At 32.0% G+C, this 15,292-nt stretch overlaps 1 protein-coding gene across 1 annotated transcript in view; it reads left to right on the top strand.

Moving 5' to 3' along the window:
• The window catches only part of LOC117175704 (serine/threonine-protein kinase minibrain), a 349,640-nt gene extending 342,487 nt beyond the window's left edge, over window positions 1-7,153 (top strand). The window contains exon 7 of the mRNA XM_033365467.1: window positions 463-7,153. Coding sequence (XP_033221358.1) covers window positions 463-929 — 467 coding nt within the window. The 3' untranslated portion in view covers window positions 930-7,153. The remainder of the gene's footprint in view (window positions 1-462) is intronic.
• The last annotated feature ends 8,139 nt before the right edge of the window (window positions 7,154-15,292 follow it).

The raw sequence follows: 15,292 nt of genomic DNA, 5'->3' as shown, positions 1-15,292 counted from the left end.
CAAAGAATTTTCAAAATTTTTAAGAGGTTTATAGGATTTTATCGGGTTACTAAATAAATTAAATGAGCTTTAGAGTGGGAATCTTAAATATTTTTTGTAAATAAAGTAATATATACAACATTATTTTGTCACCAAAAGTAGAAAAATTTGTGGATAACGTTTTAAAAATGAAAAATGGTTGATTCCTAATTAGCGATGTTTGACATTTTGACATTTGCATTATGTGTTTTTGGCTGCAAACTTAAAATACAATACCTTGTCCATAAAAAATCCGATATCAGTGAAGCATTGGGAGATTTAGGCTCTACAGTTGAGATATGTATAAATGTGAATAAATATAAGAATTTACCTATTCTAAATAGAAATGGCTTTATGAATTTTAACAGGTTAAGTTATTCAAAATTTAATTTAGGTTTCCATGTCAAAGATAAATGCTAAAGTAATGTTTGTAATGTCACACAGGAATGGTATCAGTGCCTGGACAGGGGCAGGGCATCAGAAATAGCAGCAGTTTAATGACAGTACAGCCGAACGTTCCTGCCGGTTACCAGCCGATGGAGTGCGAGTCTTCGCCTCGACATTTGTGCAGCAGGCGTGCCATTACTACCAGTTATCCGTCAACGTCAACCGCGAGTATGCCTACGTCTGCTCCGACGTGCATGCAGTCAATGGATAACTCCTTGATACAAAGCTCTCTTGGTCCTTATAATAGCCTAATTCTACCCAGCATATCTCACCTACCAGCGATGATGACTTCTCCGATGATCCAACAGCAAAGTTTCTACAATTACGGCTATCCAAGTACGGACACTCACGCGATGGTCAGACAGCCATCAACGGTCTCCGCTGGTAAACAAAGGGATTCCGAAAGAGAGGATAGTCCAATGGTTGGTGTCTGCGTCCAACAGAGCCCTGTAGCCATTCACTGATTTGCAGCCATCCACGATGATCATGACGAAAGCATAAGTTGACCGTCGTTAGTTACGACAAACTGTGACTGTGCTTCGATTGTTGTCTTAGAATCGAATAGGAACGCCAAAGATAAAGGCCATCGGGTTACCGAAAACCTGGAGTTTCAAGTAACATAAAAACCGGAAAAGAAAGATTACGAGGACAAGGCGATCAAGGAGAGTTACCTTTGACAAGCAGGCAACATTGTGAAGCACTTGACTACAGCTAGATAATTGCGCAGGAGTACTATTTTATACTTGAGTAAATGCGAAAAGATAAGCTTAGCGAATTTTCGAGCAGGATGGCGTCTGACCCGGCATAGCAAGGATGAACCGAGCTAGCCGTAAACAGTCTTGCCCGATTCAAAGGACGTTTAATTTAGTCAGTACGTGCTAAACAGAAACTCTACTTAATCTGAGTGGCCTAGAGAGCAAAAAGTGATAGAAATGTTATTACTAACCGTAAAACCGGTAACGATGTAATCATGTTCTCCGATAGAGTTTTATACGAAATGTGACAAATGATAGCGAGCATATGGTAAGATCGGTCGAATGATAGCTATTTGTACAATATGATCAGATGAATGATAAGAATGCAGATTTATCTTTTAATTTTTTACTATGAAAAGAAAGTAACAAAACCTGTATACTTGGCTTTTTTACTACAAAATGAACGTGCCGCGTGCAAGCATGGTTTGTTGTTAAAAAGGACTTTAAACGAACGAGTTTGCGCGGCGTGTTACATATTTACACAAACAGCAAGCATCGATAAAAAAGGTTGAAATATATGTTTAAGACCGATCAAGAATAAGGTAGTCATACAAAATGGGACTGCCTTACGATTACCTAACTATATTTTTAGCAAAACCTTCTTGGTTTTTGCCGTTTATTCTGCTTCCTAACTTCCACTATATTTCCTAATTACATTCTTGTGCGAATTCAGTTTTCCTTCAATTTGGTACTTTCAAAAACTCTTATTTCTATTTAACACAAAAAATAAAATTTTGTTAAATTCATTTTAAACCTCAATATAGTTTTTAACGTATCTGCTCACCATATTCAAAGATATTATTTTTCTTTTTAAGAATTATTCAAAAACTGTAAAGACAATTAGAAGTTGCTTGGGAAAAGTTACAATTACTTGTCAGATTTCTGCTTCTGTTTCTAACAATTCACTTTGCACAAATACGACGTAATTTTTAACAGTAAATTTTTTTAATGTTAGAAATGATAATAACTTTATATTAAAAAGATAAATTTCTTTCTTTTCTAGAGTCAATTGCATTTTCTCAGGCTCATTTTGTTAACAAATTTCTCATCCAATATTTTCAACACAGAAGCAATCAAATTTTTAAAAAATATAGACTTAAATCAAAATTAGCAATTATTTATGTAAGTGAAGCTTAAGGATTGTCAATGTAAAGCCTACTTTGGCCCTCGAAACAAGACACTGTATTTAAAGTAAAGGTTTAAAAAAATAATGAAATAAAATATTACTCGACACAATGAAAAATTTTCTCGGTTTATAAAATAGACACTTTATTTTATACTGTTCAGCGAAATTCCAGTTCTTAAGTATTCTAGAATTTTTTTTAATCTTATGAAATATTAAGTTTATGTAAATTTGATCTGATTCCTACCTTACCAACATTTTTTCTCAACAACTGATAACCACATGAAATTATATATTGACTTAAAAATTGTGGAACTTAAATATAGGCATTAAAAAACGTTTGCATGCACCTAAATTTGAGGAATTACAAAGAAATATATTTATGGTCTTAAATTTTGTAGAACTATAAACAAATTCTCAATATAATTTTTTTGTAATTATTTAAATTTACGACTGTTCAAGCACTCCTTAGTGCCTTCTATTTATTTTCTTGCATTTTCAGCTATATATCCCATTTCGCTTGGACTTAGATTGCTGAGAAAAAATTTGTTAGTTAAGAATCCGGTAAGTTTTACATGACCTTAAGCAATTTTTATCTGAATCTAGAATTCTGTGAACATTCTGGTATGTTTTCAGGAAATCCAGAATAATTTCCCCTTTGTGAGATAATTTTGTTAGAAATAAATGAATAATCGATTACATACGAGTACACTCTAGAATATTTTGAAATTTTTTAGAATATGGTGGAATGTTTAAAAATATTCCAGATGATGCTATAATTTTTATCTGAATATTCTAGAATTGCATAAAATAGTTTGGATTGTTGTGAAAACAGACTTCTAGAATATGATGGAATTCTAGAATGTTGCCTAATTTTCTAGACTTCTGGAATATTTTCGTATTTTTTAGAATATTTTATAATTTTTTACCTGTTTATTCTAAATGCGCAGTGTCCAATTGCTAAGTTTTTTCGGCGAATAACCCATATTCTTGGTGGAAGAATATTCATGACCACCATTCGGTATTTCCGCGTATTTAAAAAAGCACAAGCCATTGTAAATAATTGTGACCAATCGAATGAAGTAAACTTTCATTTGCAAACAAACAGTATGTATCTTTCTTATAAATTGTTTTTCTTAACTAGTATACCTTAAATGTTAACTTTCATGTGAGATACGTGATCAAAAAAATTAATTTTTGACAGTTTGCAATTTAACTTTGATCTATACTTATCTCGCCGAAAGTTTATAAGATATCTTCATATCTTTTTAGGTGATTTAGGTGAAAAAAATGGTAGATTATCTGACTTCGGTACTTTTTTATTTGGAGCTCTAGAACCATTCATTTTTAGTCACTTTTTTATTGAGGGACTTCCTTGCATATTTTTCTACTTATTTAGTTACCTGTAACTTAGTAGTTTTTCTGGAATTATTAAATTGTTTGGAATGTTCTTAGTTCTTCAATGTTCTTAAAGAATACAGAATCTTATGGAATGCTCAGAGATATTATGGAATATTCAATAATGTTTTGAAATAGTGAAATATTCTATAGGTTTTTTATCTCTAAAATTTGTGTACGTGTAAAATTATAGGTGTGACAAAGACAAAAAAAATTAAGAGGCTTTTAAACCTTCAAGTCTGAGATCAAAGTTTTAGTTTTGTTTATCGGGTGGTCAAAGACAGGCTTTATTGGCTTTCGTTATTTCAAAGAATTCGAAGTAACTCAGAATTCGCTACGGAAATTGTTTAATTTCTAGTCACCAATCATCACTACCTTTATTATTGTTTTAAATGATTTAAGGAAAAGAATGGTTTATAGAGAACATTTTTTGCTAAATTTTTGTAGCAAATTGTTGTGTTTTACCAAAATCGAATAAGTCTGTATTAATTTGATTAAATACTAAAATATGGGAGTAGTTCTGAAACTCTTCTATATTGATATTCATGCGAAGTGCTTATATCATCTTCGATTCTTACGATGGGCATACACAGAATTTATATATTCAAGTCAGAAAAAAACGATTTATTCAAATACGCCTGATGGGTACCTCTTTGATCTTCTACATCAGCGTCCAGTCGCACAATGTGCAAAATTGTTTTAACACTTTTAAGCACAAGCAATTTGTTTCTGTCAATTTGACAATGATTAGATATTCATCGTTTGTGATGTATTTTTCGTTAATATTGAGGTGAAAAGACAAAATGTTACCAAATACTGTTGTTAATGGCGCTGTTGTCATTAGACTGCAGACGTATTTAAACGTTTTTTATTCAATTGTTTCTATTTAAAAATGTGTGTTCTAGAAAAATAAAAAATCTACGAAAACTTCTTTTAAGTGAAAATTTCGATAACGTATTGGCTATTAAATTTTTGCAATTGTATCAAATTTTCAAAAATTGTGTTTGCTTTAAATCTTGTGGTTTCCGAGCATTCACATACGGGAAACTTATCGGTCTCTAAACTTATGACAACTTTCTCCGCATATCTAAGAACAAATGACTGAAAAACATACCCTGGACGAACAACGGACCCCACACTCTCGAGGCAATTACTTTAATATCGTTTAAGTTAGACGATGAGATACGCGAAAATAGCTTCTGACCCATGGATTTTTAATTGAGTTTCGATTTCAGATATGAGAATACTCAACGTAATGCAAATAAGACTTCTATATTTAGGACATGATTTTAGTTTCGCCCGAATTTTCTAACGACAAAATATAATAATCAAGTTTGAAGATGTATATTTGCGAGGAGCAGAGGTTTCTAACCGCGACACCCAGAGTTTCCTGTGATAAATTCCGACATTCTAAAAAATTGTCAGACTAGCAAAAATCAGTACGCTCTATATCGAAAAGGGCAAAAATAGGCATTAGCGTGCAACCTTTTTTTTTAGTTTTCTAAATTCTGTACCAGGAAGGTCAAAACGGAAACGAAATTCAACGATTTGAGGGAAACTAAACGGAATTAAAATTATTTTTGCGAATGGAAAGTATTATTTTTGGTAAACAATAGCGTGAAATTGTATGATAAAAAAAATAAGTGCTCGGTTGGCGCATGTTCGCTTAAACTTGTAAATCGTGCGAAAGGCGTCCTAAGTCATGTACATAAACTTTTATAGTTCATCTTACGCGTGGAAATCGAATCACGCCAGCGCAGCGGGTCTTGCCTTTTATCTCTTGCTTTAACATTAAAAATATTGCAGTTGAATCTCGAAAATGGTGATTTTGACAAATTAACTATATTATTGTTTAATTGTAACGAAGTGTTTGGTTAAGTATACATTATTTGGTGAATGTTACAAGGGCTAATTATAAAAAGCTGGCGAGACATAAACCATTCGGGGACATTTAGATCAACGAGATTATTCGAGTCATTTTTATAACGGGGACTTTTCCACAGAGTTTATGTGAAAATTTCGAATAGTCTAAGAAATAGTAGTCTAACAAAATCAGCAATCACATATTCCTTCCCGTTTACATTATATGAATGATGTTTTATGTACATTACAACGTTTTTCTTTCCCAAAAGTCGATATATCATCGTTTTCGTTATCTCGCTCCTGATGTAAATATCGTTTGTGATAGTCATTTTTCTAATAAAATTCGCCATTAATCAGTTGCGTCGACAAACAGAGTATTTAAGCCAATTAGCAGATAACAGAGATGTACACATTTATATAGTTTTAAGTGCTAGGCAGGCCACGTTCCGAACTCTTGGCGCTTATGCATCACAATGTCAGTCTTACATATTCTTTTGTACTGTTTTAAATAATTGTTACTAGAGTTTCAAAATTTACACAGAAAGAAAAATTTTGTATAATATATCGCTAGTTTATGTAAAATGGTAACATATAGTCAACATTATGTATTATGTGTTACGCAAGTCTAAGTACATTGGGAAATGTAGGATTTCTGGTGTGATCAAGAAAGTCTAAAAGACAAGAAATTCGATAAATAGATTTTGCGACAGACTAAACAGAATCTTGACTACACCTAATCACTATACATAAAGTACTAAGTCTGTTTTCGGATTTGAGTTTTAAATGTATGCAGTTGAATTTATCACAGCCACCTTACTAAGTTTTTCTAGATTTCTTGAAAGGGGCGTGAAGACAAAATATCGATAAATTAAAAAAAGAATGATAATGAATCAAATCTTCGAAAATTATTTTAGTTTATGGCATTGCACAAGGCGTAACTATCTAAATTATTTTCAAAAAACCTCATTATCAGTTTATGAGTAAGCTTGAAGAAAATATTTGGACATTGTTACGTCTAGCCATCGCCGTAAGGAGATATTCAAGTCATTGAACAAAAGAGATGATAGAAATTTATCCGGACAGCTTATCAAGTTTTGAGATTTACGTTACCATTTATTTTGACTCATCTCTCAGAATTATCTGTGGAAAAATTTGATAAAAAACTCGTTTATATTCAAAAAAAATCAAAGGGAAGTTGCTAAAAACTCAAAAATATATAGTTATAAATTAGAAGACGCATGCTTTTGCACACAAAAAAAAACGCAAAGAGCGAAGACGAGGAACGTGTCATGTTTAGAGTAACATAAGTTTCCTAACGTCGCGTGTAAAAACATTATGTTCAGAAAAATATACTACAATACGACTGATATGCTTTTTGATAGCGTTTAAGCGAATATCGAGTTATGTGAAACAAAAGATGCTTCGATCATCGCTTAAATAGCTCTCTTGGAAGCAAAAATATAAGGAATGTATGAGAAAAAAACGCCGATTTAAGAAACTGTAAAATCGACTTATTAAGAACATAATAAACAAAGAACTCCATAAAAGATGAAAAAATTGTATCTAACCTGTATACATCGTCCTATTATTATTATTATTATTATTATTATTATTATTATTATTATTATTATTATTATTATTATTATACATAATATTGTAATTGAAAATTTGAAACGATATTAGATAAGGTTACTAATAAAAAAACGCATCTTTACCTCTTTCGTTAATTTTCCATCAAAATGGATTCTCTCGTTCATCTTCGGCGTCTCAAAAAAATTAATCTGTTAGAATGCCACGTGAATCTGAATTGAATCCGATATTTGAATCCACAAATTTTCATATCATTATAAACCAACTTTTCTTTTAGATTGACTCCTAATTCAACCATGTCACAACGTTTCACCCTGACAGGATAGCTACAAGTCAGTGCATTTTTCAAATTCAGGGAATTCCAGGGAAAACCGGAAAGAGTCAGGGAATTTTCGATAAACTTGAGTTAAGTTTATGAAATTGTTATGACTGTTCTCCCTACAAGTTTTTAACATAACATAATTCATCACTACATAATTCTATGTAGTGATGTTTTAAATAGATTCAAGGCTTGGCATTTTCTTCTGTGGTTACTGATACGGGTCGACCTGATAAATTGTGTCTACGATCTTATGCGGCCCATATTTGATTAAATTAGCGATAACTCTACAAGAAATAAAATAAAAAATCAGTTGAATAACAAGAAAAACGTCAAAAATTGCCTCACCACTCGGCTGACCCACTACATGTAATATGTGCTTAATACGTTCTTACCTTTTAAGAGTGTTTTTTCTTGCCACTCTATGCGTTCTCTTGAATTTCTATGATGAAGTAACAAAAAGCGAACGACAGAAGATCTTATATAGTTTTGATATTTTAAATGCCGTAGACTCTGCTTGCGTTGCATGTACAAGCTTGTTTATAAAACGTGCCAATATGATTTCTTTGAAAATACTTCAGTGTGCGTAGTATTTCGTTTTTGACACTGAGTTTAGTAGCAATTCTGCCTTCGTACAATAAAGAGCAGTTTTAACCCGTCAATCATTTTATTATTTAAAGCCATAATCTTGATAGGTTATGGGCCCAGATTTTCGCGATAATAGTAAATAATACTTTTATAAACTTGTATTTTGCGCGATTACATTAAAAATTGATAAAGATGGAAACTAAATCAACAAAACACAATATACAACCGTTTGTTGGTGAAAAGTATACGGTGTGGAAATTGCGAGTGCAAATCGTTACTTGCGGAAATTAATGTGCAAGATGTTGTGGACAATGATCTTCCGGCTGAATTATCGGACAAGCGGCGTAAAGGACTGTACTGCAAAAAGTGTAATCGTGGAATATTTGGGTGACTCATTTCCCAGTTGTGCTAAAGAAAATGCAACCGCAAGGTACATTTTCCTGAGTTGAAACGCTATTTATAAAAGGCGTAGTCTTGCGACTCTACCTGCTTTACGTAAGGAACTTCTGAGTCTAAAATTGCAAGGGGAAGTTACCTTGCTACAACATTTTACCAAATATGACACTATAATTGCTGATTTAATAGCAGCAGGTGCTTCACACTATGAGATGGACAAAATTTTTCATTTGTTACTAACCTTATCCAGTACGTACGATGGCATTGCAACTGCTCTGGAATCATTGGGTGATGATAAGATGACCCCAGCTTTGGTAAAAATGCGACTTTTAGAACATGATGTCAAAATACGAACGGAAGAACAATCCAATACTATCCTTAAGGTTTTACATACCAGCGGAGTTCCTACAGCGTCAGAACCAAGTGTAAGTAACACGACACCAAGACGTGGAAAATGGAAACCACCTAAATTCTTCGAAAAGCAGCAACAAACACCAAATTTCTTGCCAAAAAAGAAAGATGGTTTTAAATCTCAGTACAAAATTTCTAAAGTGAGTTCAGAGCCTTGCGGACTTTCAAATAATAAGAAACCTGTTATTATTATAAACGATTAATGCAGCAAGAGCATAGGGTAAAAAATGTGAAAATCGTGCAAACAAATATCGCAAATGCTCATGCTTTTGCATCTATGATGGGATTCACATATCCAAATAATTTGACCAATGCTGATGAGATGCCATTTTTTTTTAATTCAGGAACAACGGACCATATCATGAACCGAGATGATCTATTTACGAGCTGCTGCACTTTATCAACACCTTTAGTTTAGCAAAGACAGGAGAATCGAGCATTACAACGAAATGTGGAACTATTCACGTGATGGCAATTCTGGGAGTACCAGGCATCTTAGAAAACGGGCTCTACGTGCCGGATACAACATTCAATTTACTGTCAGTTCGACGCCTGCAAGGAAAGGGATCAGGATAATTTTCGACACTGATGGGGTCACTGCGGAAAATGGTAAAAATGAAACGATTATAACATGTAAGCCTCTTAATGGTTTATTCTGTGTAATATTAAAAATAAATAAAAACATGGCGAATGGAAGTCACATAATGATTACTAAAACTAATAATTTCAGATTGTTGCATGAACGTCTTGGTCACATCAGTAATTCTAAATTTGATGAAATAAAGCATCAATATCTTTTTGAAGATATTCTGGACCTAGAAGGCGTCAAGCCGACAGAGGAAATATGTGAACCTTGTGTTTATGGAAAGCAAGCTAGACTTCTACTTCATAAAGTTAAAAATAAAGGCCATGTAACAAGACCCTTGTTTATTGTTCATACAGATGTTTGTTGTCCAATTACACAGCCCACATTAGACAATAAAAATTATTTCATCACTTTCATTGATAGTTTCACTCATTATACAGTCACATATTTGCTAACTTTCAAATCAGAAGTCTTAAGTGCATTTAAAGATTTTATGGCAAAGAGTGAAACGCATTTTTATTTAAAAATTGTCAATCTGTATTGCGACAATGGGAAAGAATACATATCAAATAACTTCAAAGAGTTTTGCTCTGAAAACGAAATAATGTTCCATTTTAATATACCTCATACACCTCAACAAAACGGGGTAGCAGAGCGCATGACTCGAAAACTCACAGAAGAAGCTCGTGCAATGATAAACACAGCAGACTTAGGTAAACAGTTTTGGGGTGACGCTGTTTTAACAACAAATTATTTAATTAATTGAACTCCCACTAAAGCTGTTGAAAGTTCAAAACCCCCGTATTAACTGTGACATAATAAAAAAGACCCAGATTAATACTTTAAGAGAGTTTGGTTCTACTGTACTACTCCATTTACTACTACTCCATTTAAAAACAAGAAATAGTAAATTTGATAATAAATTATTCCTAGGAATTCTTGCTGGATATGAACCAAATGGCTGCAAAATATGGGATCCTGAAACTGAAAAGTTTCAAAGAGCACGTGATGTTATTTTCGATTAAACTAATTTCAAGGTTTCAAGGCTTGGGAGGGCTTGGGGTTATTAACTTTAACCCAGATTTTTGCAGAGATCTTCAAATAGGTTTATTCTATGTCATAATAAGTTTCAGTAAATTTCAGTTAAAGATTCTTCACGTGAAAATAGATATAGTATTAGAAAATGTTCCAAATGCATTTCACAGCTTTTATTATTATTTCGTGTATTTTGAGGGCTTGGGCTAATTAATTTGATTCCAGATTTTTGCAGAGATCTTCAGAACGGTTTGTTCTATGTCATAATAAATTTCAGTAAATATCAGTCATAGATTGTTTACGTGCAAATAGATACAGTATTAGAAAGATCTCTAAAAAGCATTATTGAATGTCATAATAGATTTCGGTAATTTGAGTTAAAAATTGTAAGCGTGAAAATAGATTCAGCATTATAAAGGGGTCGAAATGCATTTCTCAGCTTTTAGGACTATTGTTTGTATTTTAAGGCTAATGGGTTGGAATCCAGAGTTTTGCAGAGATCTTTAGAAAGCTTTACTGAATGTCATCGTAAATGTTAGTAAATTTCAGTTGAAAATTTTAAACGTGAAAAAGGAATGATTATAAAAAGTGGTCCGTATGAGTTTCTCACACTTTTTGACTATAGCGTGTATTTTGAGGGATTAGGCTAATTAATTTAAATCTAGATTGTTGAAGAGATCTTCGGAACGGTTAATTGGATGTCATCATAAATTTCAGTATATAATGAATATATGTTATAATAAATTTCAATAAATTTCACTTAAAGATTGTTTACGTGAAAGTAGTTACAGCACTAACAAGTTTTCCAACTGCATTTCTTAGCTTTTATTATTATTGCGTGTATTTTGAGGGCTTGGGCCAATTGATTTAAATCCAGATTTTTGCAGAGATGTTCAGAAAGGTTTATTCCATGTCAGAATAAATTTCATAAAATTTCAATTAAAGATTGTTTACGTGAAAATAGATACAGTATTAACGAGTGCTCCAAATGCTTTTCTCAGCTTTTATTATTATTGCGTATATTTTGAGCGCTTAGGCTAATTAATTTGAACCAAGATTTTTGCAGAGATCTTTAAAAAGGATTATTGAATGTCATTATAAATGTCGGTAAATTTGAGTCAAAAATTGTAAACCTGAAAATAGATTCAGCATTATAAAAGGGTCGAAATGCATTTCTCAGACTTTATGACTATTGTGTGCATTTTGAGGTCCTAGGCTAATTAATTCAAACCCAGATTTTTGCAGAGATCTACAGAAAGGTTTATTCGATGTCATAATAAATTTCAGTAAATTTAAGTTGAAAACTGTAAACGCGAAACTAGATTCAGCATTATAAAGGGGTCGAAATGCATTTCTCAGCTTTAATGAATATTGCGTGCATTTTGAGGGCTTAGGATCAACAATTCAAATCCAGATTTATGCAGAGATCTTCAGAAAGGTTGGTTACATGTCATAATAAATTCTAGTAAATTGCAGTTATAGATTGTTTGCGTGAAAATAGATACCATATTAAAAAGTGTTCCAAAAGCATTTCTCAGCTTTTAATATTATTTTGTGTATTTTGAGGTCTTGGGCTAATTAATTTAAATCCAGATTTTTGCAGAGATCTTCAGAAAGGTTTATTCTATGTTATAATAAATTTCATAAAATTTCAATTAAAGATTGTTTACTTGAAAATATATATAGTATTAGAAAGTACTCCAAATGCATTTCTCAGCCTTTATTATTATTGCGTGTATTTTGAGAGTATAGACTAATTTATTTAAACCGAGATTTTTTCAGAGATCTTCAAAAAGATTTATCGAATTGCATAATAAATTTCAGTAAATTTGAGTTGAAAGTTCTAAACTTACAAATTAATACCGTATTAAAAAGTGGTTCATACATGCTTCTCAGCTCTTATGACTATTGCGTGCATTTTGAGGGGTTAGGTCAAACAATTTTAATCCAGACTTTTGCAGAGATCTTCAGAAAGTCTTATTCCATGTGATAATCAATTTCAGCAAATTTTATTTAAATATTTTTTATGAGAAAGTAGATATAGCATTATAAAGGGGTCGAAATGCTTTCCGCAGCTTTTACGACTATTGTGTGTGTTTTGAGGGCCTAGGCTAATTAATATAAACCCAGGTTATTGCAGAGAACTTCAGAAACGTTTTGTTCGATGTCATAATAAATTCCAGTAAATTGCAGTTACAGATTGTTTGCGTGAAAATAGATACCGTATTAAAAAGTTTTTCAAATGCATTTCTCAGCTTTTATTATTATTTCGTGTATTTTGAGGGCTCGGACTAATTAATTTAAATCCAGATTTTTGCTCAGATTTTCAGAAAGGTTTGTTCTAAGTCATAATAAATTTCAGTAAATTTCAGTTAAAGATTGTTTACGTGCAAATAGATACAGTATTAGAAACATCTCTAAAAAGGATTAATGAATGAAAAAATCATAAAAAATAATAAAACTTAGAAAACACTGTTAGTTGATATTTTTTTCTCCTTTTTTACTCTCCGATAATATATAATACGTTACCCAAAAACTACCCCTAAGTCATACATACCCTCCCCTCGTCATCAAAAACATTTTAAAAGTTGGGAAACCACCTTTAGCAATGCAAAAATTATTTAAAATTCCAAATTAATTACATGACACTTGAAAATGTCGCCTTCTTTATAATTTCCTGAAAAACTACTCTTCCACGTGAACGTATTGCAGCAGAACATTTATATGTATGAAAAAAGCATTAAAAATAATCAAACTTAGAAGAAACTGTTAGTTGATATTTTTTCTCTCTTTTTTTGCTCTCCGATAATATATAATACGTTACCCAAAAACTACCTCGAAGTAATACATACCCTCCCCTCGCAATCAAAAACGTTTAAAAAGTTGGAAAACCACCTTAAACAATGCACAAATAATTTATAACTCCAAATTAATTACATGGAACTTCAAAATTTCCCCCTCTCCATACTTTCCCGAAAAACTACCCTTCCACGTGAATCTATGTAGCAGAACATATATATGTACGAAAAAAGCATAAAAAAGAAACAACTTAAAAAACACTGTTATTCGATATTCTTTTGCTCTTTTTTTGCTCTTCGATAATATATACGTTCCCCAAAAACTACCCCTAAGTCATACATACTCACTCCTCGCGATTAAAAAATTTTAAATGATAAAAAACCACCTTGAACAACATAAAAATGATTTAGGACTCAAAATTAATTAAGTCATGTAATTAATTTGGAGTTCTAAATAATTTTTACATTGTTCAGTGTGGTTTTCCAACTTTTATAACGTTTCTGATGACACGGGGGGGGGGGGGATGTATGACTTTGGGATAGTTTTTCGGGTACGTATTATATATTATCAAAGAGCAAAAAAAGAGGAAAAAAATATCAATTAACAGTTTCTTCTAAGTTTGACTATTTTCAATGCTTTTTGCAGGAAGGGTAGTTTTGCGGAAATTATAATGAGAGGGTAATTTTCAAATGGCATGTAATTAATTTGGATTTCTAAATAATTTTTACATTGTTCAAGGTGGGCTTACAACATTTAAAACGTTTTTGATGACGAGGGGAGGGTATGTCTGACTTAGGGGTAATTTTTGGGTAACGTATTACATATTATCGGAGAGCAAAAAAAGAGAAAAAAAAATCAACTAACAGTGTTTTCTAAGTTGTATTATTTCTAATGCTTTTTGCATATATATAAATGTTCTGCACAACATTAAAAATATTCATAAATACATTCGGGACGTGCTTTAACAAAGAAATTATAAACGTAGATGCGGTGCCAACAGCCACTTGGAGCGTTGTAAGCAACTCTCAGTAGGCTCTTCAAGGCGTACTAATGGTTACTTAGCTCGGACAAGAACCATTTGGATTGAAAGTAAATTGCCAACTAAAACATTTTTACATTTATAATTTTGCAAAACATGGTTATTTTAATAAATACCACTAATAAAAGTCAATGAGTAATTTATATTACGGTTTCATATATTTTCCATTAATTCTAAAATTATTACTCTTAATTTTTATTCTATATATTGTCTATATATAGTTCTTTAATATTATTTATTTTTGTGGTCTGCAATTTCTACGAATTTTTTTACACTATTCGCCTAATCAAGTTCTCGTATGTATTTTCCAATTTCGTAATTATTATATATTCTAACGTTTTTATAAAAATATAATTATAATTCCAAGTGATAGGAAAAAAACTTGGAGTATAGCCTTGAGTTCTTTCAGCAACATCTTCAGCAACTTCTCTTATGGTAATTCGGCGATTTTTCAACACCATTTGTTCCACTGCTTGAACGTTTTCATATGTTGTTCACGTGCTGGGACGTCCAGGGCAAGATTTGTCTTCGACATCCTCTCGGCCTTCTTGGAACAGCTTGTAAAACTTATGCACATTTTTCTTACTCAGAGTAGGCTCACCGTATGCAACTGTCAATATTTTAAGAGTTTTAGAGCACTGGATTCCATTTTTCACACAAAATTTAATGCAAACTCTTTGCTCGATTTTTTTCGAAAGAAGAAAATTGCCGAGCACATCAAACTCCTCTAAACTTTTACGCCTCTTTCAGAAAAACAACACGAGCTATATAGTCAAAACTGTGAAACTTGAATGTACGTAGCCCGCGAAAATTGAAAAGTCACCTTACTTTTTGAACACACCTCGTATGTATATATATATATTGATGAAATTGAGAAAACATTTTTGTGATCAATATTATTTATTTATTTAAAATACAATAATCA

This window comes from Belonocnema kinseyi, chromosome 6, assembly GCF_010883055.1.
Source record: "Belonocnema kinseyi isolate 2016_QV_RU_SX_M_011 chromosome 6, B_treatae_v1, whole genome shotgun sequence".
Classification (NCBI taxonomy): domain Eukaryota; kingdom Metazoa; phylum Arthropoda; class Insecta; order Hymenoptera; family Cynipidae; genus Belonocnema; species Belonocnema kinseyi.
Note: the sequence above shows the minus strand (reverse complement) of the source record. Positions and strands in the feature narration are given on the sequence as shown.